General features: G+C 56.3%; 1 protein-coding gene across 8 annotated transcripts in view; it reads left to right on the forward strand.

Moving 5' to 3' along the window:
* COL27A1 (collagen type XXVII alpha 1 chain) overlaps positions 1-23,390 on the forward strand; it is a 153,102-nt gene that overhangs the window by 104,752 nt on the left and 24,960 nt on the right. For all 8 annotated transcript variants that reach the window (XR_003512404.1, XM_027550601.1, XM_027550606.1 and 5 more), the window contains 17 exons: positions 1,131-1,184; positions 1,739-1,783; positions 1,867-1,911; positions 2,147-2,200; positions 3,419-3,472; positions 4,359-4,412; positions 5,806-5,859; positions 7,685-7,738; positions 11,696-11,803; positions 14,081-14,134; positions 14,251-14,358; positions 15,543-15,596; positions 16,561-16,614; positions 21,155-21,211; positions 21,379-21,432; positions 22,165-22,218; positions 22,503-22,556. Coding sequence is in view for 7 of the 8 variants with exons in the window: in XM_027550601.1 (XP_027406402.1) it covers positions 1,131-1,184; positions 1,739-1,783; positions 1,867-1,911; positions 2,147-2,200; positions 3,419-3,472; positions 4,359-4,412; positions 5,806-5,859; positions 7,685-7,738; positions 11,696-11,803; positions 14,081-14,134; positions 14,251-14,358; positions 15,543-15,596; positions 16,561-16,614; positions 21,155-21,211; positions 21,379-21,432; positions 22,165-22,218; positions 22,503-22,556 (1,011 nt within the window). In the remaining variant the exon portion in view is untranslated. The remainder of the gene's footprint in view (positions 1-1,130; positions 1,185-1,738; positions 1,784-1,866; positions 1,912-2,146; positions 2,201-3,418; positions 3,473-4,358; positions 4,413-5,805; positions 5,860-7,684; positions 7,739-11,695; positions 11,804-14,080; positions 14,135-14,250; positions 14,359-15,542; positions 15,597-16,560; positions 16,615-21,154; positions 21,212-21,378; positions 21,433-22,164; positions 22,219-22,502; positions 22,557-23,390) is intronic.

The following is a 23,390-nucleotide window of genomic DNA, read 5'->3' on the forward strand; positions in this document are numbered from 1 at the left end:
TGAAACATGGGGAGTCCCAGGTAGCTGATAAGAGAAATGATAACTTTTTATGGTTCCATTATTAACTGAAAATATCCTTGTCCAGTATTTAAATGATTTCTCACTTTTCTCTTCCCTCATACCCCCTCCCCTGAGATGCCTCCCTGGCCCCTTTTGTGGCTGGTCTCCACACTCCCAGACTAGGGTGGGCCAGCCTCCTTCACAGCCTCCTCCTCCTTGTCTTCCCAACACCCAACACAGCCTTTCTGGCCCCTATAGAACGAACACTACACTGTTCTCCATGGGGGACCCCAGGGCACCCTCATCTGTGTTCCTATGGGAGGCCCGTAGAACCCTGCAGGGAGTACCAGCTGCTTATATGCTAAGGGACCTTAAACAAATTCCCTCCCTTGCAGGGCCTCAGTGTTCCCATCTGTGCAGTGAGGGGGAGGGAGAGAGTCTGCCTGCCCCAGGGGCCTCCCAGTTCTCAAGAGACCGGACATCCTGTCTCAAGGGTCAGATTTGAGCCCAAGGCTCCAGCCACAGCTGCCCTGTGCCTGCCCCTCCTCACGTGAGCTGGGCCAGAGTAGCTGCTCATCTGGCTGGAGAAGGGGCAGCTCCATAGCTCTGACCATGTGGAGACCCTTCCCCAGGTGTCCTCTGTCAGGTTCCCCTGAGGACCGTGGTCCACAGGCTGCTTCAACCCCACGTGTGCTCTGGGAAGAGCAGGGGACGGAGTCTGAAGACCTGACTGCCGGGCCGTGGCCACATGTCTCTTGGCTCTGCCCTCTGTTTCCAAATCTGTGAAATGGGTTGGCTGGCTGATTCCACCCCCCCACCCACCCCCACCCCAGCTCCTCCCCCTCCAAGGTTTCTTTAAACAGGGTTTCAATTTACCACCAGGCCCACTCCAGAACGGTAGGGCCTCTGACTGCATCCACCTACGCCAAGGCCTCTGCAGAGCCGTGTTAGCAGACACATTGCTCTGGCTGACCCACCTGCGGGTGGGGAGTGTGTGGGAGGCAGGGAGGCAGAGGGAACCCCCGCTTGTGCAGGGAAGAACGCAAGGCTCTGGGCAGCCCCGCCTCCTGGTTCCCAGCCCAAGGGAGACCCCTGCTGTCCACTGTGCCAGCCCCTTTTTCCTATTCCAGGGACCCCGAGGACCGGACGGACCAGCTGGGGAGCAGGGGTCCAAGGGCCTGAAGGTACTGACCCCCACCCCCTTCCTCTCGTCTCCTGACCCAGGGTGGTGGGTCAGGAATCCAGACTCGCCGCCTCCTCTGTAACAGGCCCCTCGGGGACAGCAGGGCGTCCCTGAGAGGCTGCAGGGCATGCTCCTGAGAGCTCATCTGGCCACACTTCCTGGGGTTGGCATGCCCCCAGCGTGGGGACAAGGAAGGGAGAATGAGCTATTAGACTGAGAGAGACAGAGAGCACATGAGTGAGAGAGACAGAGGAGACAAGAATGAGAGAGAGGGAGGCGGAATCAGGCCTGGCCCCTGACTCCCCAAGCCCTTCCAGGATCCCTGATTGCTGAGACGGCTTCCGCCCTCATCGGGATGCAGGGGTCCGTTGTTCTCGACCCACAGCTCCTGGCCAATAGCCATCCACTCCCCCTAGTTTGCCCGCCTGCACACTGGGGAGGGGGGGTGTATGTGGTGACCCCCGGGGCTCCTATCTCCCATGGAAGCAAGAGTCCCTTCTCAGGGAAGAGTCCTCCCCAGCACCCACTGCGCCCCTCATGCTTGGCTTCCTGCAGGGCCCGCCAGGACCACAGGGCAGACTGGGCCAGCCCGGGCAGCAGGTATGTGAGGCCGAAGCTGCCAGCCCCTCTCCCTGCTCCCTGTTCTGTGATAAGTGCTCCTAACAGCCCGCGTGTGCTTCCAGGGCGTGGCTGGCGAGCGAGGGCACTTGGGCACACGAGGCTTTCCTGTAAGTAGCGCCGCCGGTTTGTGAAAGTCTCTCTGTGGGACTTGGCGGGGAGGAAATAGCCCCGTTAGCCACCTTTCTCATCCTGCTGTGGAAATCCTGAAGGTTCTAGCTGCCCACTCCCATGTGTCACATGGCAGGACCCTCATTCCATACGACAGCTTGACTGAGACCCAGGGGCCAGGCAGGGCGGGGAAGGCCAGGGAGGGACTGAGGTCAGCTTGCTTTGTCCCTGCAGGGCCTCCGGGGTCCTTCCGGTCCCCCAGGCGCCAAGGGCCTCCCAGGAGAACCGGTAAGTGCCCATTCCCTTGCTCTTTGCATCTTTGCCCCTGGCAAGCTGGTCTCAGCTGCGTCCTCACCTGCTGGGTGGTGGGGGTGGGGGGTGTTGTCCTGTGATGAGACCAGGAGAGGGGTTAGAGAGGGGCAGTGTGGGGCTCTACCACCCCCATGGATAGGCCTCGGGTCCGGGAGAGAACACTGGCTGGGGAAGTTCGGGGCTCTGGATTGGGTCTACCTGCCTTGCCTTCCAGCCTCAGTTTTCTTGCCAGTAAGATGGGCATAATGGTTCCTCTCTTGTCATCCTGTGGTGAGGATGAAATAAGGAAGCGTGTAGAGAGTGCTTCAGTTCAGTTCAGTCGCTCAGTCGTGTCCGGCTCTGCGACCCCATGAAGTGCAGCACGCCAGGCCCAGTGCTTAGCACAGCGCAAAGTGCAGGGAGCCGCATCCTTCAGGTCTGCAAAGGAGAGAGGGCAGTGTGCAGATAAACCCACACGCTGTCGGGGCCCTGCAGAGTCCAGCATGGCTGGTGTGGTCAGAGCTGGATCTTGGGGAAGGCGGGACACGGTCACAGGGGCCAGTCACCCAGAGCCATGGATGGAGTTAGTTCTTTGTCCCAGAGGCAACAGGAAGCTGTTGAGGGGATGGAAACAGAGGGGACCTTTTAGGAGATCTCCCTGGAAGGGTGGGTTTTCACAGAGTCGGACACAACTGATGCGACTTAGCAGCAGCAGCATACGCTGTGTTGAGGAGCCCCATGAAGAGGCTGTGGCTGTACTGATGGTGATGAAGACAGCACCGTCTTGGGGCTTGGGAGGAGCGATCTGAGGGACAGGGGGAGGACTGGAGATCAAGCAGCCCACATCTAGAAGCTCGGGCAGATGTCCTTTGGAACAGTGGGTGGGCGAAACTGCGTTCCAGGCCGAGGGCACAGAGTGAGTGAGGCTCGGGAGCCAGCCGGAGGCTTCTGAGCAGGGGAGGCCGCCCTGAGTCTTCAGAGATGCCTAGGAGAGGGTGCTGGTGGACGGGCGGGGGGTGATGCTGGATGCAGGTGAGGAGGGAGCTCAGGACCAGGGTCCTCAGTGAGGCGGGGGTGGGGGTGAGACCTGCAGAGTCCCAGGCTCCAGGGTCCTCGCCCTCACCTGTCCCTCCAGACTGCACTACCAAGCCTCGGACCCCAAAGAGGGCCCAGGCTGGCTTCTCCCGACTGTCTGTGTGTCTGTCTATCTTCCAGGGCCCTCAGGGACCCCAGGGGCCAATTGGCCCTCCCGGAGAGATGGGACCCAAGGTGAGTGCCGAAGGCCCTTGTTCACCCCGTGGTCTTGCTGGGGAGGAAGCAGCCCTTCCCAGCCCTTCTCCTCGGGGCTCCCTGTCCCGTGTCCTGCAGGCACTGGTGGGGAGATGGCCTGGCAGAGAAGGTAGATCTACCATGATGCCAGAGGGGGTGGGGTTGGGCTTCCCAGCCCAGGGGCAGCGGGTGGGATGTAGGCATGCCAGGACCCTCATGGGGGGTTGGCAGTGCCTCTTTTTCGGCACGCTTTTTGGCAATATCCCCCATCCTGACCCTGCTGGGACTTCATCCTGACACGGAGGTTTGACTACTGAACCAGTCCTCCTAAGGTCTTGCAGCAAGGAGCTTGAAAGTGGTCTCAGGCACCCCTGCCTTCTCCAGGGGAGAAAACTGAGCCCTAGGGTTTATGCAGGGGCTGTGGCCATGCTAGTGATGATAACTTGGGGATCTCTCCCACCCTTGTCATCCTGGCCTGGCTGCAGAGAGAAGAAGGACTGGAATCCCTCAGCCCTGAATGTAGCATCTGTTGGCTCCCTCCCCTGTTGTTATGTGAATCATGAAATTTTCCTCTCCTCGCTTGCCAAGGGCTCCTACCGTGGTCAACCACACTCATGGGGAGGGCGAAGGCTCCAGCAGCCTCTGGGTAGCCCCAAGGCTCCGCAGTCTGAGCCCAACCACCACCCCCCTCGCCTAGTCCCAGTCCTAAGCTCCCAAAGGCTGCAGCCTGCTCCCAGCTCTGGGTCTCTCGGGGTGTGTGACCTCGGGCATGTCCCTTGCCCTCTCTGAGCCTGCCTCAGTTATCTCCTCCCTTGGCAACCAGGGAAACCAGGGACCAGCCCTTGCTCTAGGATGGACCCATGGCATTTTTTTTTTTTTTTTGCAGGGACCACCAGGTGCATTGGGAGAACTGGGCCTTCCTGGGGAAGCTGGCATGAAGGTAAGAAGGGGATGAAAGAAGAGAAAAATAACTTGCTGAAACCAACTCCCAGCTGGCGGCCACGTCCTCTCCGTGGAAGAGAAATGAGCCTTTCTTGTGCCCTGGATAATGGGTTCTCTGTGCTCCTGGCTGGGGAGTAGGGCTTGGCCATGGCCACAGCAGATGGCCCAGCCGGCCTGGAGCCCCCTTCGCTGCCCCCCCACCGTCTGGCAGTGTTTTCTCTGGCACCTGCCCCATGCCGGGGCGGCCGGACCTCCTGGTCTCCTGAGATAGCATCTGCGTTTCAACGCTAGTGCCCCTCATTACCTGCAGGGAAACAGGAGCCTATTGATCCCTGGGCTCTGGGGAGACCCCGTCCCCGCTCTGCTGTTGGAAGAGGACCCGCTCCCTGTGCAGGACTTGGAGGCCTGGAACCTTCAGTCTTGACTTAGTTTCAGAATCTTTTGCTGGAATAATGCAAGAAACTACCCCATGTATAAAACAGAAATGGGACAGTTCTGGTTGGGGCCGGGCTGGGGACTCAGAGCTCCGCCTCCTCCTTGTGCCTGCAGACACCGGTAGAGAGAGAGTGTGGCTTGGAAACCTCCAGATGAGAGAGACCCTTCTGGGGGTCTTTTGGAGGATGTGGGGGACGTTTAGGGCTTCCCAGGTGAGTCACTGGTGAAGAATCCGCCTGCCAGTAGACACAGGAAACGCGGGTTTGATCCCCGGGTTGGAAAGATCCCCTGGAGGAGGAAATGGCAACCCACTCCAGTATTCCTGCCTGGAGAATCCCACGGACAGAGGAGCCTGGCAGGCTGTAGTCCATGGGATTGTAAAGAGGCAGATATGACTGAGTGACTCAGCACACATGCATGTACAAGGGACATTTACTCTGATTCATTTAGGGCCTCTTCCTCATTTGGGTTTCTCTCCAGGGCTCTCAGGGGGTGGGTAAAGGTGATCAGCCTCAGAGTTGCCATCTCTGTATTTGATACTCCCTGGAGCCAAACTAACTGCTTGGGTTTGGATCCTAAAGCTGTCACTTAGTAGCTTCATGAGCTCGGACTGGTTACTTAACCAACAGTCGCTCAGTCTCCTCATTTGTAAAAGCAGACCCCTTCCCTGGCAGGGCTGTTCTGACAACTAGCTGTGTGAAATAAAAAAGCACTGAAACAGGGCTGTACGTGTGAGCTAAGCTGTGATGGTGGTGTTAGTGGTGGTCCTGAACATGCCCAGGGCTTACTGGGAACAGGGGCTGTGGTTGGCATTTCACAGTTTCTCTCTAGTCCTGGAGAAGACTTGGGCCCACCCCTGCTTCCCCCACATCAGAACTGATGAGAACAAGAAGGTGGGGTGAGAGCTGGGCTGGTCCTATCCTCCTGCCCATGGACTTGTGTTTGGCTTCTCCTAGGGTGACCTTGGGCCTCTGGGCATCCCTGGGGAGCAGGGCCTCATTGGGCAGCGGGTAAGTCAAAGCAAATTGATTCTCCCTGGAAAGTCCCCTTCCCTATCCCCCATGGTATTTGGTGGAGGGAGGGCCTTTACTCAGCTTCCTTGAGCCTCAGTTTCCTCAGCTGTACAAACAGACCACGAATTTCTGCAGCCTCATCCAGCCTGCCTCTTGGCAGGCCAGCATTTCTGCAATGCAGAGGTGCTCTGCAGAGAAAAGCATTCTGTGGTCAAAATGTTTGAGATTCTGCATGCTCGGTGTTCCCTCTTACAGGTTAGCGGGAGCATTTTCAAGGCTCTGAGAAGGACTGCAACCAAGAAATTGGGGGTTCTTTTTGTGGGGATCCAGAATCTCCAAATTTATTTGACCTCCAAGTGTTTTTATTGACAAACACCTGTTATCACCCTGTTCCATGGAAAGTTACGTGGAAGGTTATCTTTCCTTTTACCAAAATAAACCCACAGAGCTTGGCTTCCTTTGAGAAGGTTTGGGACATCTCTGCACCCATCTGTCTATGTCCTGTGCTTGAATTATAAGGTCCCTGCCTAAAAGTGGACTCTGGGTGCTGTGAGGTATACAGAGCAAGCATCCTTTAGCACCTTACGGATGGGGAAGGTGGGGCCCAGGAGTGAGAGAGAGTTAGTGTGGAGGGCTTGGTTAGTGCAGGCACCAAGCACCCAATCCAGTTTCTCATTTGTGCCTTTTTCCAATGCCTCCTACTACTCCCTGCCTAAAGTTAAGAGGCTCCACAAACTGAGCTAAGATGTAAAACGAGGGAAGAAGGCCTTGAAAATTGAGCAGTATAGTTTCTTGGAGTACTGTGTTAAGCAGGATCCTGAGGCTCCATCTGGGGTCACTAGGAAAGAGCATGACGTGCACTCACTTGATGCCCACTGTGTGCCAGGCACTTCACAGCAGTGAGTAACAGAAGGCCCTGTCCTCATGAAGCCTCATTCTAGTAGATCGATTAATGATGTCTGCCATGGACGCAAGAGGAATGGCTAGTAGGTTGACTAGTGATGCCTGCCATGGACACAGCAAGGATGGAATCTATACCCTTGTCCCGTCTATACCATCCCTGTATTTGATGACTTCTGAGGCCCCTTTCAGCTCAGATGCTGAACAGCTATGAACAAGCAGAGGGAGACACAGACAGTTTGACAGCCCGTTAGAGACCGGAGACATCCAGAGGCATCTCTGGAGCCAGAAAGGCGAGCAGGGAACCTGGCTGAAGGTCAGATGGGGATTCAGGGGCTTGGTATCATTCCTAAACTTGCTGGCAAGAAAGTCTGAGAAATGGCCTCACTTTCCTCATCTGAGAAATGGGATTCCACCAAGGTGTTTTATGAAGGCTCACTCCAAATTCCCAGAAGAATATATCTAACAGCCAACATCTGTGGGATGCTTATACTGGCTCTCGTAGGAACCCTTAAAGAAAGTGTATCAGCCCATTTTCAGATGAGGAAACAGACACCCATGGGGGCTAAGAAGGTTGTTTGTGGCCAGACCACCATGAATGGGAAGCCCAGTGGGGGCACTGAGGTCTGACATCAAAGCCTGTTCAACCAGTAGGCTTCACTACCTCCCCAGTCCAGCCAGCCCACCTGGACACAGGACCAGTACTTTCTATCTTGGGTAGCCCCTGCCCCACCCCAGCCTGCACACAGAACAGGCTGTGGCTTGGGGGTCTGCTCCACTGCTTATTTGTTGCCAGACATTCTGGGGCACTACTAGAGGAGATCAGGGCTGGGGTCTTGCTCTAGTGTGGGGGAGGAAATAAAATCACACTGGAACCCCCTCCCCAATAATGTCTCCTCATCTTTCCTACTACCCTTTCCAGGGAGAGCCAGGCCTCGAGGGTGACAGTGGCCCTGCAGGGCCTGACGGGCTGAAGGTAAGTGTCCTTCTGGTGCAGAGTCTGGGGGAGAGGGAATATTCTGGAACTGCCTCTGCCTCTGGCCCCACTGCCATCCCATCCAATACCCAGGTATTCCCCCAGAAGCACTGTGTTCTCATAAACTCCGAGATCAGTCCTCCAGCTTCTAGGGAGCGCAGGCTGTGTAGGGGTAAGCCCTGCTCGGCGCCCGCTCCCTACCCTGCTCACGGACTGGGGACTAACCCCACCTTCTACTCCTCACTGCCGCCTTTCTCCTCAAAACTGCAGCTTCTCTTGGCTCAAGGTGGTACCAGGCCAGAAGCTTTAATATCTATTATCTTCCAGACATCTTAAAAGATCAGAAGAGTAATCACCACCCGTGACTCACAGCCACTATTTCTGGAGGAATAGGCACAGACTATCAGGGAATACACTAAGCCCTTTGTATGTATCACTTAGATCAGTGCTATGGGGTAAGTCCTGTCTTTGGATGAGGAAACTGAGACTCAGGTTAAGCAACTTGTCCAAGGACACACGCTAGTAAGTGGCACAGGCAAGACCTGAGAGTCGGCTACCTCTCTGCACCATGCCCCTGTTCTAAAGGTGAAGAGACTGGGGCTCAGGCTGAGGTGTGTGCATCCAGAGTCTATGCCTATGAGTGAAAATCCAAAATCCAAACCCAGGGCTCGTTGGCACCAAAGCATGTGGGCCCATCTCAGCCCTGCTGGTGAGATTCATGTGTCAGCCACAGATGCTGTGGCCTTAAGAAGGTGCTAGGGCTCCCCCAAACCCCAGGGCAGGTGGGCATCACTCTCTGTCTTTGCAGCCCCCACCCCTCACCTAGCCCTAAACTGTTGTTAGGTGGGTTTTCCCAGGGCTGACCTGTCCCAGCCCAGGCTTCCAAGTGTCACATCCCAGGATTCCCTCGGTCACCACTGATTCTCCTATGACCTCAGATACACACCCCCTTCTCTGGGCCTGCGTTGCCCTGTCCCCAGGATGCCTAGGTGACAGGCCCCGGCTGGCTCCCCAGCTGCCTGCCTTTTGCTCGCAAGGTTGAGAGCGCCCCCTGTCTGCCGTCCATCTGCCTTCTTTCACCTCCAACCCTGCTGCATCCTAGGGTCTGGCTCCGGAGACCCAGAGCAGCTGATGGCCTCCCCACACTCTTTGACAAGTGCCTGCATGAATCGCGATGATGCTGATGAACATTCTGGCTAAAATGCTTTGTACACTCATACACTTGCGTCACCTGCCTTCAGAGCTTTAGATGAATTAAGCTATTTAACTCTCCCAGCAACCCTCCGAGCTGGATTCATTACCGCCTCCATTTGACAGATGAGGAAAGCAAGGAATGGTGTGTGGGGGCCTCCCTCACCTCTGGGCAGCCGCCTCACGTCTCCTTGGAATCTTTGCTGAGGTGGGGTGGGAGGGGGTCGTCCAGGCTTGGGCACCTCACAGTCACTCCTGCTCACTTGTGGTGGCTCCTGGGCCCTACTTCTTCCTCTTCCACTCCCTCCAAAGCCAATTCTACGTAGGGCTGGAATAGTTGTGCAGATGTGTGGTGTCTGGGCTTCCCTGGCGGCTCATATGGGAAAGAATCTGCCTGCAATGCAGAAGACCCTTGTTCAGTCTCTGGGTCAGGAAGATCCCCTGGAGGGCATGGCAACCAACTCCAGTATTCTTGCCTGGAGAATCCCATGGACAGAGGAGCCTGATGGGCTACAGTCCACGGGGTTGCAAAGAGTCAGACACGACTGAAGCAACTTAGCACACACGCAGTGTCTTCCTGGGCTTTGCATGAATCCAGGAGAGAATCTATTTCCTTTACGGCGTTTGTCCGAGCATCACCTTCATGGCGAAAACAGCCTCTCAGACGTGCACAGCACTTTATCATTTATGCTGATTATCTCTTTTGAGTTTGCTGATGGTGGCAACCATGACAGGGATTCCTACTAATAGCTCACGTTTATGCAGCGCTTGGGCACTAGATGCTATGCTAAGCTATTTACATGGATTATCTCCTTTACTCCCCACAGTAACCCTTTGGTGCTTATTTTGCAAATGAGGAAACTTGCCCAAGTCAACAGCTGTTGAGATCTGAATCCAATAGCGGGGGAGGAGGTATTGTCCCCTGAGCAGAGAACCCTGGAGTGAGAAGAACCAGAACCCAGGGTCTTACCTGTGCTCTGCCGTGAGCTCACGTGTGGCGTTAGGAAGTCTCTACCTGTCTCTAGGCCTCATTTTCCCCATCTGTAAATATCGAGGATTGAGCTGGGCAACTTGTAAAGGTTCTTCTGAGCCCTGACAGATGTCCTGGATTCTGGGACCCTAGTCCTTTACTCCCGGAGCCTTATCTGCATGGGATCCACCACTGGGTGTGTGGGAACCCAGGCTCTGGGGGTCTGGGTAGGTCTTGGAGCCAGTGCCCCTGCAGGGCCCAGGCTAGGGCCCCTCCCAGAAAGCCAGCCCAGCCACCTGGAACAGGCTCTCTGCCTCTGAGGGCGAGGAGAGCAGGTGGCCAGGATAACAGGCCAGAAGGGGAATCCTGGAGCCAAGAGCATCCACAGGAGGATTGTCAGGGCCAGCCTTGTCTCCATGCCAGGCTGGGCTTGGAATCTGAGCATCTCAGTGGGAAGGGACCTCAGAGACCCACCTGCTCAACCCTCTCCTGGTGCCCAGATCTGTTCTGCACTGGCCCACACCCCAGCTTGGCTCTTGCCTCCCTCAGCTGTGTCATCTCTGGATCGCCCCCTACCACCACTCATTGGGGCATCCTCTCAGACCAGAGCTAGAAACTTCCCCAGCCATCCTGGGCCCCAGCTGCCTACACCCAGAGCCCAGGGCCCTGGCGCAACCAGCCTGCAGACTGCTCTCAGCGTTCCGGTTCCCAAGTTCCTGCTGCTTGCCCTGGTACACCCTGCTCTTTCTGCTGGACCCACACCAGTCTATCAGTGTCCCTCGTAAAGTGTGGTGCCAGAAAACAAACCCGGCAAAGATGCTCCTGCCTCTCCAATCCTGCTCCTCCACCCACCCCTTCCTCCCCACCGTGGCTTCATACCCTTTCCCCGGGGGCTTCTCTGTCCAGTCACAGCTCAGCCACCTGCAGACCGGCCACAGGCCCCTGCTGCCCTGCCCCTCCCCACGTCTGCCTGTACTGAAGCCCTTGCACCTGCTCTGCTCACGGGGCCCAAGGGCAAGGGCCCCATCGTGGCACAGCCCGGCCTGCTAGAACACGGCCTGAAATGACAAGTGCCGTGTAAGCATTCGCTGCCACCCACCCGACAGAGGAAATGTACTGCAGCCAGTGAGAACGAGAGCTGCGCAGAGCAGACAGCAAAGGGAGCGCTTACTCTCAGTAAATGGAATAAGACATTCAAAAAAACAATAGATGGAAACATGCAGTCCAGTTGGATTAAGCCTTTAAAGCTAGATTTGCTAATTTCACTGCTTTGGGACAGTTGTTTTAGCGCTCTGCACCTGGTATGTAGCCATCGAAACTGTTACTTGTTACTTATTGTAAATGGTTTTGTGTAAACAAGGGTTGAAAACGCAACTCAGAAACATGGGAAGAGTTTGTTCCGAGAGACTGAATCGGCTGAATTTTTTCCTTTATAAAAATTTCCTTAAGCTTTTTAAGGCTCTTGTTCTCCCAGTGTGTCTACAGGGCTGGAGAGAAAGCATCTCAGCCTTCCAGCCTGACCCTCTCCTGTAAACTGCACGGGGTGGGCGTGGTCGAGGTCTTCTCTTCCCTCTGATTGGCCCACTCCTTGGCCTAGGCAGGGCCCCTGGACGATGTCATGTACAACAGATGTGTTGTCTGTGCCAGGCTGACCCTTTTGGCTGAGCCATCAGGGGAATCCAGGGTCTGGTCGGCTCTGGACATCCCAATGGAGCCCTGAGGTTTGGCGTCTCTGATGGACTTGGTGACTAATTTATTCTTTCTCTGTCTTCCTTCCTCATGTCTTTCCACCCCAGGGGGACAGGGGTGACCCCGGGCCTGACGGTGAACGTGGCGAGAAGGGCCAAGAGGGACTGAAGGGCGAGGACGGGCCCCCCGGCCCCCCTGGCATCACTGGCATCCGGGTGAGTGTGCACAGCTGTGTGCTAGCATTTGTGGCTCCCGGGTCAGAATAATACACTCGTGCCTTCCGGCGGTTGGGTGGGAGGTCGTTGGACAGCAGCCACCAAAGGGTCTTGTGCGTCTATCCTTCCTTCACTGGAGCACTTTGCAGAGCACAAACCTGGCTGTGTCCCTCCGTACCTTCCTAGTGCCCACAGGAATAACGTCACTCTCCTTGGTCTGTCTGCTGTGCCCTACACAAACCTGGACCCTGCTGACCTCATCCTGCTCAGCCCCCACATTCAGCCACACTGAAAGTAGCAGGAGAGGCATTGGTCCGGTTGCTGCGTGAGCCTTCACTTGCTCTTGCCCCCTCTGGGTCACCCCTTTGGTATGATGAAGGCTTTGGAAGAACGTGTGCTGAAATTGTTTTTGAGTTCCAGTGTTCCGGGAGCTCTTTCTTAGTGAACTTGTGAGCATCATGACTGTGGAATGGGCAGAAACACGTGGGGCAGAAATAGCCCTGACCCGGAGCCCGAAGGCCAGGTTCTGGCTCGAGCACCCACTGTCACTGTGACTTTAGGCGCATCGAACTGCCTCTCTCTGAGCCGCGGATTTTTCATCTAAAGAACTGATGAAACTTTGGATAGGAAAGCACTTTATAAAATGAACTAGAAATGTAGCAAATTATCTTTATGAGTATGGAGGAGGACGTGACTGAAGCTGGTGGTGGTGACGATGTAGTCATGATGCGGGGGATGGTGATGGTAGTGATGAAGACGTGACTGAAGCTGGTGGTGGGATGATGTAGTCATGATGGGGGGGTGGTGATGGTAGTGATGAAGATGTGACTGAAGCTGGTGGTGGGATGATGTAGTCATGATGGGGGGGTGGTGATGGTACTGATGAAGATAGTGGTGATAGCAACAGTGAGGATGACGGTGGTGGGCGTGGCGGTGTGACGACGATGGGGATGGTGGTGATGCCACGGTGAGGGGGGGTCAGCGTGGCTGTGGGTATGGGCATGGTGATGCTGGTGCTGCTGGTGGTAGAAGTGATGACGGTGTTGGTGTGTGATGATGGACGGGATGGTACTGATGTTAGTGAAGAGGATGGTGGTCATGGTCATGGTGACGGGGGGTCGATAATGGCGGTTGTGGTCGTGATAATGATGATGGTGGTGGTGAGGATGGCGGGGCTGATGATGGTGGCGGGACTGATGTGCTGGTGATGGTGGTGGCCGAGGCAGGGGTGTGACGTGGCTCTGGGGATGGTGTCGGTGGTGGTGTTGCAGTGTTTCTGTCCATATTTTGCGGTCACTGCCAGCTCTCAGACGCTGGGACTGGAAGGAGGTTCGCTGGGGCCAGACTGTGTGTGCGTCGGGTGGCAGAGGTGATGAGAGGCCTGTATTTGAGTGTCTTTGGCATTGAGGCCGCAGAACAGAAATCTCCCACTCTGTGGCCTGGAAACAGTGGAGGATTTAAAAATAGAATTTTATGAGCCGTCGGGGCCTTTCCAGAAATATATCTATATGGATGGAGCCCAGCAAATGTCTTCATTCTGGCCCTGCAGTCCCAGCCCACTGGATGCTCTCGCCCTTACTCAGGGTTTCCCACACCACTGGGGTGCTCCCAGCTGGAGCTGGGCCTGTCGGAACAGGGGGCCAGCAGGCTGCCCTGTCCGGGGGGACTCCCGTCTCCCTGGCCCTTGGACTGCATTCTTTGTCCCTGACTCACTCCTCCTGCTGATGAGGAATCAGCCATTGCAGTCACCTCAGCCCACTGGCAGATGCCACCAGCTCCTGTAATCATGACTCACAATTGCCCAGACAGGACCGGCTTAGGAAAAGGGGTGTCCCAGAAAGTAAGAATCCGCATTTCGTTCTACCTAGCTGGGTGATCTGTGTCCGCAGGGTCTCCGTCTCCCCGAGACTGTTTCTTTAGCTCTAACGTGGGATAAACAGTCCCTTCCTCCCAGCCCTGTGGCCAGAATCGCCCAAAACATGATGCAGAGTTCAGATACAGTACCTGGCCCGTGACTGAGGCCATGCTGTATTTAATTACTGGAGGAGCAAAGGACCTTGAGATTGTCAAGCCCAGGGCTGTCAGCTCTGTGAGGCCAATACCACCTCTGCCCCGACTTGGCAAAGATGTGGATCACAGGAAACATGGGCATTGAGTGCAGAATCAGTTTGAGCCCAGGCAGTCTGCCTGGGGAGTGAGTGCTCTGCAAATCTGTGGATCTGCCTCAGTTTTCTCTCATTGCTCATCTTTTTCTCTCTTCCCCTCTTTACCTTTCAGGGTCCTGAAGGAAAACCAGGGAAGCAAGGCGAGAAGGGCCGGACGGGAGCCAAGGTAGGGACCCCTCCTCCTCCTTCCACCTGAATCGGGCCATGCCCCTGCCGCCTAGCTCCCGCCCTCCCCTCCCCTCTGCGGACACCTGGTGATACCCTGTCTCTCCCCCACTGCAGGGTGCCAAGGGCTACCAAGGACAGCTGGGTGAGATGGGCGTCCCTGGAGACCCCGGACCCCCTGGCACCCCAGGCCCTAAAGGGTCCCGGGGCAGCCTGGGACCAACGGTGAGAACTGTCTGGGTGGCTGGGATGAGGGTCATGGAGCCGAGGGCAGAGAGGAAAGCATTGCCCACCTGACTTTGTGTCTGCCCTCCAGAAAGATCTTTGGAATTGTGGATCCCTTTGGGGACCTACAGAAGCTCTCGCCCCTCCCCCTGTAAAGTACATACAGCACAGAATTTCTTGCCATTTGAAGGGAGTCTGTGGATCTTCTGAAGCCCTTTATAACCCCTGATTATCAAGTCCTGCTGTCAGGGTGTAGGGAAGGGACCAGACCCTTGAGGGTATTTCTATTGGACAAGGACTTTTCCCATTGGAAATAGATTCACGCGGGTGGGGGGTGGGGGGCAGGATGAAGCTACTGAAGATTCCTGGGTGACCCTGAGGGTGGTCCAGCCCACTGCTGGCCGGCCCTGAAGGAAGGGCCCCTTAAGGGTTTGATCACTGCAGCAGGAGGAAGACCCCAAGAGGAGCCGAGGGAAGGGGCAGACAAGGCTGGCACAGCATCTCTGAGCGGCCGATGTGCGCCGATAAACAGCTGTGCTTGTTCGCGGCATTTGCAAGATTCCGTGGTGTAAATGCTCCCACGGTAGCCGACTTCCAGCTACCAGCATGATGTCACTGAATGCAGACTTGGAGGGGATGTGTGAGAAAGCTCCATTAGCTGGTAGAGTCGGTCTGTATCCCCAGGGTTTCACATCCACGGGGGGTCCTGGAACTGTTCCCCTGCAGATACTGGCTACCCAGGGGTAACAATGTTTCTGCCACACAGATTCAATCAACAAAAATATCCTCAGGAGCATAGATAATAACAAAATGTAGTAAAATAATTAGGAAGGGATGAGTTTGGGATATTTATCATCTGTGTTTTTAATATAATTGATTTATCTGTAAGTTCATATAATTTAACTTTTCATCATGGTTTTATTTAATAATTGGCTCACAAAAGTGGGGAAAATTTAGCAACTGGCTCTCTAAACCACTGGAGCTGGAAGAGGGAATGGCTGGGGGAGGAGGAGTGCTCTGGAGAGCCGCTTGCTTTCCACCTCGGTCTCCGGACCAGGTTCTGAGCAGGGCGGACGTGCCAGGCTGCGGGGCTGAACTGGGCGGGAGCCTGTGGGAGAGACAGTGTCCGCGTTCCTTCTGTGAGAGTCACACTGGGTACCAACGGGGGTCTTCTCCCCTCACAGGGTGCTCCAGGACGGATGGGGGCCCAAGGAGAGCCGGGACTGGCTGGTTACGACGTAAGGAGCTCTGACCTCCCCGCTTTCTGGAACTCTGCCCCGCAGGCCTGGACTCAGGCCGCCTCGGCTGCTGCCCCCACCTCCTCCCAGCCGAGGGCCACACAGATTCATAGTCTCCCTCGCGCCCAGGAACACCTGGGTCCGCAGACCAGCAGTGGGCCAGACAGGGCTGGGGTGAACAGACAGAGAGCCCCCCTGAATCCCTGGCCTCACTCAGTCCTTCTTCCCCGTGGTGGGTGCTGCACACACCTCGTGTCTGAACTTTGCAACTGCTCTCTGTGGAAGTGGTGGGTCGGAGCCCATTTTTGCATCCTAATTTGGCAACCCCCCCACCCCCTAGAGGCGGCCAAACCAAACACATGTTAGACATCTGGGAGGTGAGGCCTCAGAGAGGCATGCGGCTTGCTCAGAAAGGGAAACTGAGGCTCGGGGAGCCAAAAGAATGTGTGTGCAAGGCCCGATGGCTTCTGAAGCTTGATGGTGGGATCCAGTGTCTGAAAGAGAAGCAGCAAGGAGAGGAGGAGAGGCAGAGGGCAAAGGAGAGGGGAGCTGGAGAGTGGGTGCTGGGAGCCCAAGGTGGGAGTCTGTACCTTCAGGCCTCACCCCGGCCTGGGAAAGCCTGCTGAGGCAAGCATTTGCCTCCTGCCTCTGCCCAGGAGGACACACCTAGGGGCTCTGCTGAGAACTGCACCCAGGTCTGCTCCAAGACGCCTGAGCAGAGGCTTCAGCCACTCAAGCAAACACCCCTCAGAGGAGTGTCTGGGGCCAACATGGCATGTCCAGGTGGCCATTGCTCAGAGAGGCACAGAGCCTGCTCAGAGGCACACAGTGAGTTGGGACAGAGCCAGGACCTGATCGCACAGCCCAGAGTGTCTCCATCTTTGAGTTCTTGTCCTTCATCCTCTGCTTCTCCCGACTCCTCCCTCCCCCGTGCTCTCACCTCCTGCCGTCTTACCTCTTGCAGGGACACAAAGGCATCATGGGACCCCTCGGACCTCCTGGACCAAAGGGTGAAAAGGTGGGTGTCTGGTCCTGGGTGGCAACTGCTTTCTCATATCTGGGGCCACTGGGAGCAAGTCCTGGGGCCACTGAGGCTGGGCTAGCGTGGGTTCATGGCAGGCTCACCCCTGTTCATACCCTGGCCAGCCCAGAGGCCAGTGTCACCCTGGCTGTGGCCTTCAGGCAGGAGTCATTAGACCTACATTTAGCACAGGTATCTTGGGTGTCATCTCGCCTGGCACCAGAACAAAAATGGACACAGTTGCTGCCTTTCTGGGGCTTCCGGTTGAGCAGGGGAAATGGACATCAGTGATGTAAGGATGCCATCTGTCATTTGTGTGAGGATGGGGGAGCAAAGCCTCACTAGTGAATGAGATCACCTGGTGAGAGCCAGGGGAGGGCTTGGGATGGAAAGTGAGAAGCACCAGCATTTCAAGACCAGGAACCGCCCAGGCAGAGGGAAGGTGTGTCCAGGCCCCACCCCTTGGCTCCAGATTCAACAGAAGACAGGAAGTGGTAGAAGGAACCTCGCTGATGGCCACACCCCTCCCCACTGTGTAGGTGGGGATGTGGATCCCACAAGTCTGAGGGTCACATTCTGAGACAGCACCGAGCTGGCCCAGGACCCAAGTCTCTGGGTCCTACATTAGCGGAGTCCCTTCCTTCCTTTCTTCCCTCTTCCCCTGATGGCTCAGCAGGAACAGGCTCCTATCAGGCGCCCCCCCCACCCCACCCCACCGCCCACCACGGTCTCCTTGTTCCCGGCTCCCCAAGCCTCCTTTCTTTTGCCGAGTCAGCTCCCCACTAACTACATCCCGCTGTTGAGTGAATCACCCTGGCCTAGCTTGCCATCCAGCTGGCCCCTTCTTCCTGCTTGGAGAAGAACAGCTCTGCAACCAGAGTGGGCCGCAGGCTCTGACACATCCCACAGGAAGCCGCACAAGCCTCACACAGGACCCCGAGTCCCTCCTCGGCCCTCATGGTCTGCCAGGGCTGGTGCAGAAAGGGCTAACACGAAGCCTGAAACAAGAGGGTGCCTTCACTCTGGGCCGTCCACAGCCCCGGAGGCAGTCCCTGTGCCTGCGAGAGCTAGAGTCTGACCCAAATCTGCCCTGAGTCTGCTGGGGCCTTGGGAGGGGCCCCAGCATTCCCCAAGCCTTGACTGCCTCATCTGTGAAGTGGATGGGTACCTCGGGCACGTGAAGCTAAGCAGGACATCACATATGCGTCAGCCAGATGCACTTTCTGATTCTATACGGTGTTATTTTGTGTTCAGTCATTCATCTGCTAACCAACAGGTGTTTATGGATTTATAATGGTTATTATAATGATTTAATATTTAGTATGTTCTCATCTCTGAGCATGGCAACCCGCTCCAGTACTCTTGCCTGGAAAATCCCATGGACAGGGGAGCCTGGTAGGCTGTGGTCCATGGGGTCGCTAAGAGTTGGGCAAGACTGAGCGACTTCACTTTCACTTTTCACTTTCATGCATTGGAGAAGGAAATGGCAAACCACTCCAGTATTTTTGCCTGGAGAATCCCAGGGACAGAGGAGCCTAGTGGACTGCCATCTATAGGGTCGCACAGAGTCAGACACGACTGAAGCAACTTAGCAGTAGCATCTCTGAGCTAGGGGCTGTGGAATGATGCCCTAAAGAGCTAGCCGACTCATTGGGAAAAAAAAAAAAAAAATCCTGATGCCGGGAAAGATTGAAGACGGAAGAAGGGGACGACAGAGGATGAGATGGTTGGATGGCATCACTGACTCAATGGACATGAGTTTGAGCAAACTCCAGGAGATGGTGAAGGACAGGGAAGCCTGGTGTGCGGCAGTCCATGGGCCACAAAGGGTTGGACACAACTGAGTGACTGAACACCACCGCCACCACATGAATGGTCACTAGTCACGGCGGGATGGCACTAGGGAGGGAGGAAGAGCAGGTTCCTGGGGGAGACCCCCGGGGCAGACCGCCCTCTCCAGGATTTCTTCACACTCATCACCATGACGCTGGCACGGAGGTGTCCGGACCCCACTCGACAGGGGGAGAAACAGAGTCTCCATGACACTGCAGGACTAGCTCAGGATCAGTGTGGGGTATGGCAGGACCAGGATTCAGACTGTCTGATGCCAGGCCTTGCTTTTCCAGTCGGAAACAAGACACTTCAATGAACCAATATGTTGTTCAGCTTGGGGCTTCCCTCGGGGGGTGTGTGTCTATCTTCAAAGGCAGTGGCCATAGGAACTAGGAGATGGGATGAGACTCTGGGAACAAGGAGAAAGGGGGATGGAAGGCTTCATCTTGGGGTGCGAAAAATGCATCCCCAAACTTCAGCTACAATGTGTGGTGGGTAGGAGAGGGGGATATCTGTATAGCTAGCTTTGGGCCCCATCATTGCTTTGATTCTTGTATGACCTTGGCTAAAACCCTTCCTTCCCTGGGTCTCAGTTTCTTTGTCTGTAAAATGGGAGCAATGGTCACAGCAGCATAGGTATGTTACATGGATTCTATGAAACATGCCTCATGAAGTGCCTGGCGCACAGAACCCACGAGGTAAACACCAAGTAAAGCCCCCCAGTCCAGCTCTCTCCCTTCACACAAAGACGGAGCCTTGGGACAAGGAGCCAAAGAGAGTGGTCAGGGAGAAGAGGGAATCCCTGCTTCTTGGGCCAGCCACCACCCCCCCTTCCCGGCTACAGCTGGTTCTAGGCCTCAGGCCTACTCTCCTGCCTTCGGTCTCTGCCCACAAGAGCCACAGGGGCCCCAGGCCAAGGCGTACGGCCGCCAGCCCTCAGGACTGATTCGGGCCTGGGACAGGCTCCAGCCCCCGGGACTGTCCCCTCTCTCTTGCCTCTCAGACCTCCCCTTCAGTCCCTGCCAGCAGCCAGGGGGCTTGGAGGTACCCTGGCTTGAGCCGCCTGCCCAGAATGTCCCCCCATGGGAGGTGACACTAGTTATCTGGGGCTAGATCATGCTGAGCCCTCAGCCTCTGCCTACACCTTCCTTGTAGCTGGCACATGGCTTCCAGCCACCCGTCCTGTGGGTGGACCAGGGCCCAGGGTGACCTGCCATGGCCCAAGGACCTCGGCTTTAAACTCTGCTCCTCCCCCTGTCTCTCTGTCCACCTCCGTGCCATGCATCCTCCCAGCTGTTATCATTATCAACAACAGCAGTTTCTACAGAGCCTCTTCTCTGTGTGCTGAGAGCTTACCATACCGCTGCTTCCTGAGTCATCAGAGCAGAGCTATGAAACAGGAGAATCTCATTTTGCAGACGAGAAACTGTCTTATGAGCAAGACCCGCAAGTGGGTGACTGCTGAGTGCCTCCTAGGGAGGCTCAGGGCCTTCCCTGGGGCTCCCATCAAGAGTTGGAGGGTCATCCTAAAGCAGGTTCTCTGCCCACCTTCTCCCAGCAAGGGTCGGAGAAAGGGGCTCTTTCGTTGAGGACTGAATGGCTAAGCAGCTTACACCACCTCTTTGTGCCTCAGTGTCCTCATCTGTAAACTGGGAGAATAATATCGCCTATTTTGTGAGGCTGTTGGCAGAATTCAGCCTTCCCAGGTGGCGCTAGTGGTAAAGCACTCGCCTGCCAATACAGCAGACATAAGAAACATGGATTTGATCCCCGAGTTGGGAAGATCCCTGGAGGAAGGCATGGCAACCCACTCCAGTATTCTTACCTGGAGAATCCCACGGACAGAGGCTGGTGGGCTGCAGTTCATAGCGTTCAAAGTGTTCTACACAACTGAAGGGGCTTAGCACACAGACAATGCTGGGAGGATTCATTAAGTGTCTGCGTGCAGCTGTGGCGGTCGGTGCTCACGCTTGCCAGCTGTTGGAATTATTGTCACTGCCTGCTGAGTACCATGCAGGGACTTCTGCATCACTTCATGGAAGCCCTACCACCTTCCCTGGGTATCAACATTGTCCCCTTCACTGCCCAACTACCCCCATTTTGCAGCTGAGAAAAAGCTCTGAGACCAGAAGGGCCGTGTTGAAGCCCTGGGCAGCTGGTCCCCTACAAAACCAGGTGTAACCAAGTCTCGGCTCAGCTACCCTGGCTGACAGCCTGAGAGTGTCAGCCTCGGGGTATCCAGCCTGAAAATAAAAGTGATAGTCGCTTGGTCGTGCCTGACTCTTTGCAACTGCATGGACCGTAGCCCGCCAGGATCCTCTGTCCATGGAATTCTCCAGGCAAGAATACTGGAGTGGGTAGCCATTCCCTTTTCCAGGGGATTTTCCTGAGCCAGGGATCGAACCTGGGTCTCCTGCATTGCAGGTGGATTCTCTACCATCTGAGCCATCAGGGAAGCCCCCAGGGAAGTCCAGCCTAGGGGAGGGTAAAGAGCAGTGTCCTGTGTTCCGAATTCCTGCTTCCATGCTCGGGTCTGCCTTGGACCCCATGTCTTGCCTTCCCTCTTGGCCTCAGTCTTTCTGTCTGTGACCCTAAGTAGACTGGGTTCTTCATCTCTGATGAAGGCCCTCTTGGCCTCAATGTGGAGTGTCTGGAGTTCCCCAGGAGCAGGGAGTTTGTCTTAACGCTGGTTTCGCCTCCGCAGGGGGAGCAGGGCGAGGACGGCAAGGCTGAGGGGCCCCCTGGACCACCTGGAGATCGGGTAAGGGCCCCCCCCATCCACCCCCTGGACCACTGCCAGGGTGCAGCCCCAAGCCCCAGCTGTGTGGGGAGCAGGGGGAGGCTGCTGCGAGCTCCGCTGAGGGCGTGGCCCAGGAGGCCCCGGTCTGGCAACCCCTGCAGTCTTCTATTGTTGTCCTTTTCATTTAGGGCCCTGTGGGTGATCGAGGAGACCGTGGCGAACCAGGGGACCCTGGATACCCTGTAAGTATTCAGAGCTCCTACTTGCTGGCAGCATCGCAAGCGTTGTAAGAGGTCATTCCTTGGCCTCTGTTTCATGCAACCTGGAATTAGAACGGCCTTCGCCAGGAAACGGGCCTGTCCTGCCACCACAAGTGCCCAGGTTTTAAGCATCCCTAAGGGCTCATTCATACTGAAAGGGGAAGGGTCCGAGATCTTTCCTGAGGGAGGGAGACCCTTCCCCTCCAGGACCCTCAGTATCCCCATCTATGACTGAGAACAGCTCTCCCAGCAGAAGCAATGAGGACAGGCCACTGAACGAGCACCCAGCCCCACCCCCCACGCCCACCCAGGCTCTTCACCCTTCATCCTTGATGGCGGGAGTCCTTTCCTTTATTCATGCTCAGTTGTGTCCTACTCTTTGTAATCCCCACAGACTGTAGCCCTCCAGACTCTTCTGTCCATGGAATTCTCCAGACGAGAATACAGGAGTGGGTTGCCATTTCTTTCTCCAGGGGATCTTCTCAACCCGGGGATCGAACCCGAGTCTTTTCTGTCTCCTACACTGGCTGGTGGCTTCTTTCCCAACTGCACCACTGCCCATTTTGCAGATGAAGAAGCTGAGACTTAAGGGGACAGTGAACCATGGCTAAGAATAAGAACAAAGGCTTCCTTGGGGTCCTCCAGGCTAGCAGTTGCCCTGGCCCCCACTCCCTCCAAGATGAGCCCCTTCACCTGTCTCTGCTTGACTTCCAGGGACAGGAGGGTGTACAAGGCCTCCGTGGAAATCCAGGCCAGCAGGGCCAACCCGTGAGTGGTGCTTCCTGTCCCATCCCCCTCCTGCCCTGAGAGGGGGGCTGGTGGAGAAGCAGTGGGGGAATTAGAGATCTGGTCTCTTTAAAGCTTAAAGAGACCTGCCCTGCGGGAGGGCCTGGGACAGCCCATTCTGGTTTCTCCTGCCCTGACCCTGGGGGCACCCCCAGAGCCTGCACCCCCAAACCCCTCCCCACCCCTCCCCCTCCAGGCGGAGACTGGCCACCCTCCCCGGGAGAGAATCCTGGGGCTGCCTTGCGTCATCTCACCTTGGTTTGCAGGGGCATCCGGGACCCCGGGGACGGCCGGGCCCCAAAGGATCGAAAGGGGAAGAGGTAAGAGGCCCGGATGCTCACGGGAAGGTAGACCCTGGGAAGGGAAAGACCAGCCTAAGCACATAGCCCGTGGGAGGCAGCACTGGGGTGTGATGAGAAGGAGAGGGGACCACGGGCCGCTGCAGGGCGTGGTCCAGCCAGGATTCCTTCAGTGGGCCTGAGGGCCAGGAGATGACCAGTCCCAATCATAGAACCTCTGGGAGGGGGACCACCTATTCAGTCAGCTAGTGGGATTTGAACCCCGGGCAGTCAGTATCCAAAGCTGGCCTCCCTTTCCACCACAATGCACTGCAGAAAGAAAACTGGGAGCAGTGAAGTGAGAGCATGTGGAGGAAGACAGGGAGCGTGACACTCATGGAGGAATTCGGAGGCGGTGGAGAGGGAATTTCCTGCCTTCACCCAGGCCTCCTGGATCGGCCTCCACTGAGGCTGGGCCAGGGCTGTCTCACTGCCCTCAACTTCCTCCCAGGGGTGCACACACACACGCCTTCCTTCTGCTCGCACACACACTCCTCACCCTTCCGGGATACCCACACCCCTGAGGATCACACGGACCTGCCAGCCATGGGGCTTAGCTCCCACCAGGAAGTTGCCAATGCCTGGACCCTCTGCCACCGGGTTCCCAGTGAGGGCCCAGGGCCCAGAGCAGGGTCAGGGGCCGCACCTGGCAGGTCCCAAGGCTGGCCTTGACCCTGGGCTTCTGGGTGGGGGTGCCTGGGCCCATTGGCAGATGCAGATGCCGAGGTAGAGGGGCAGGGCTGAGCCACAGAGGGATCTCCCTTCTGGAGCCCCTTGGGTTCTGCGCCTCCTCCAGGAAGCCTCCATCGTGTGCCC

This window comes from Bos indicus x Bos taurus, chromosome 8 (assembly GCF_003369695.1).
Source record: "Bos indicus x Bos taurus breed Angus x Brahman F1 hybrid chromosome 8, Bos_hybrid_MaternalHap_v2.0, whole genome shotgun sequence".
NCBI lineage: Eukaryota > Metazoa > Chordata > Mammalia > Artiodactyla > Bovidae > Bos > Bos indicus x Bos taurus.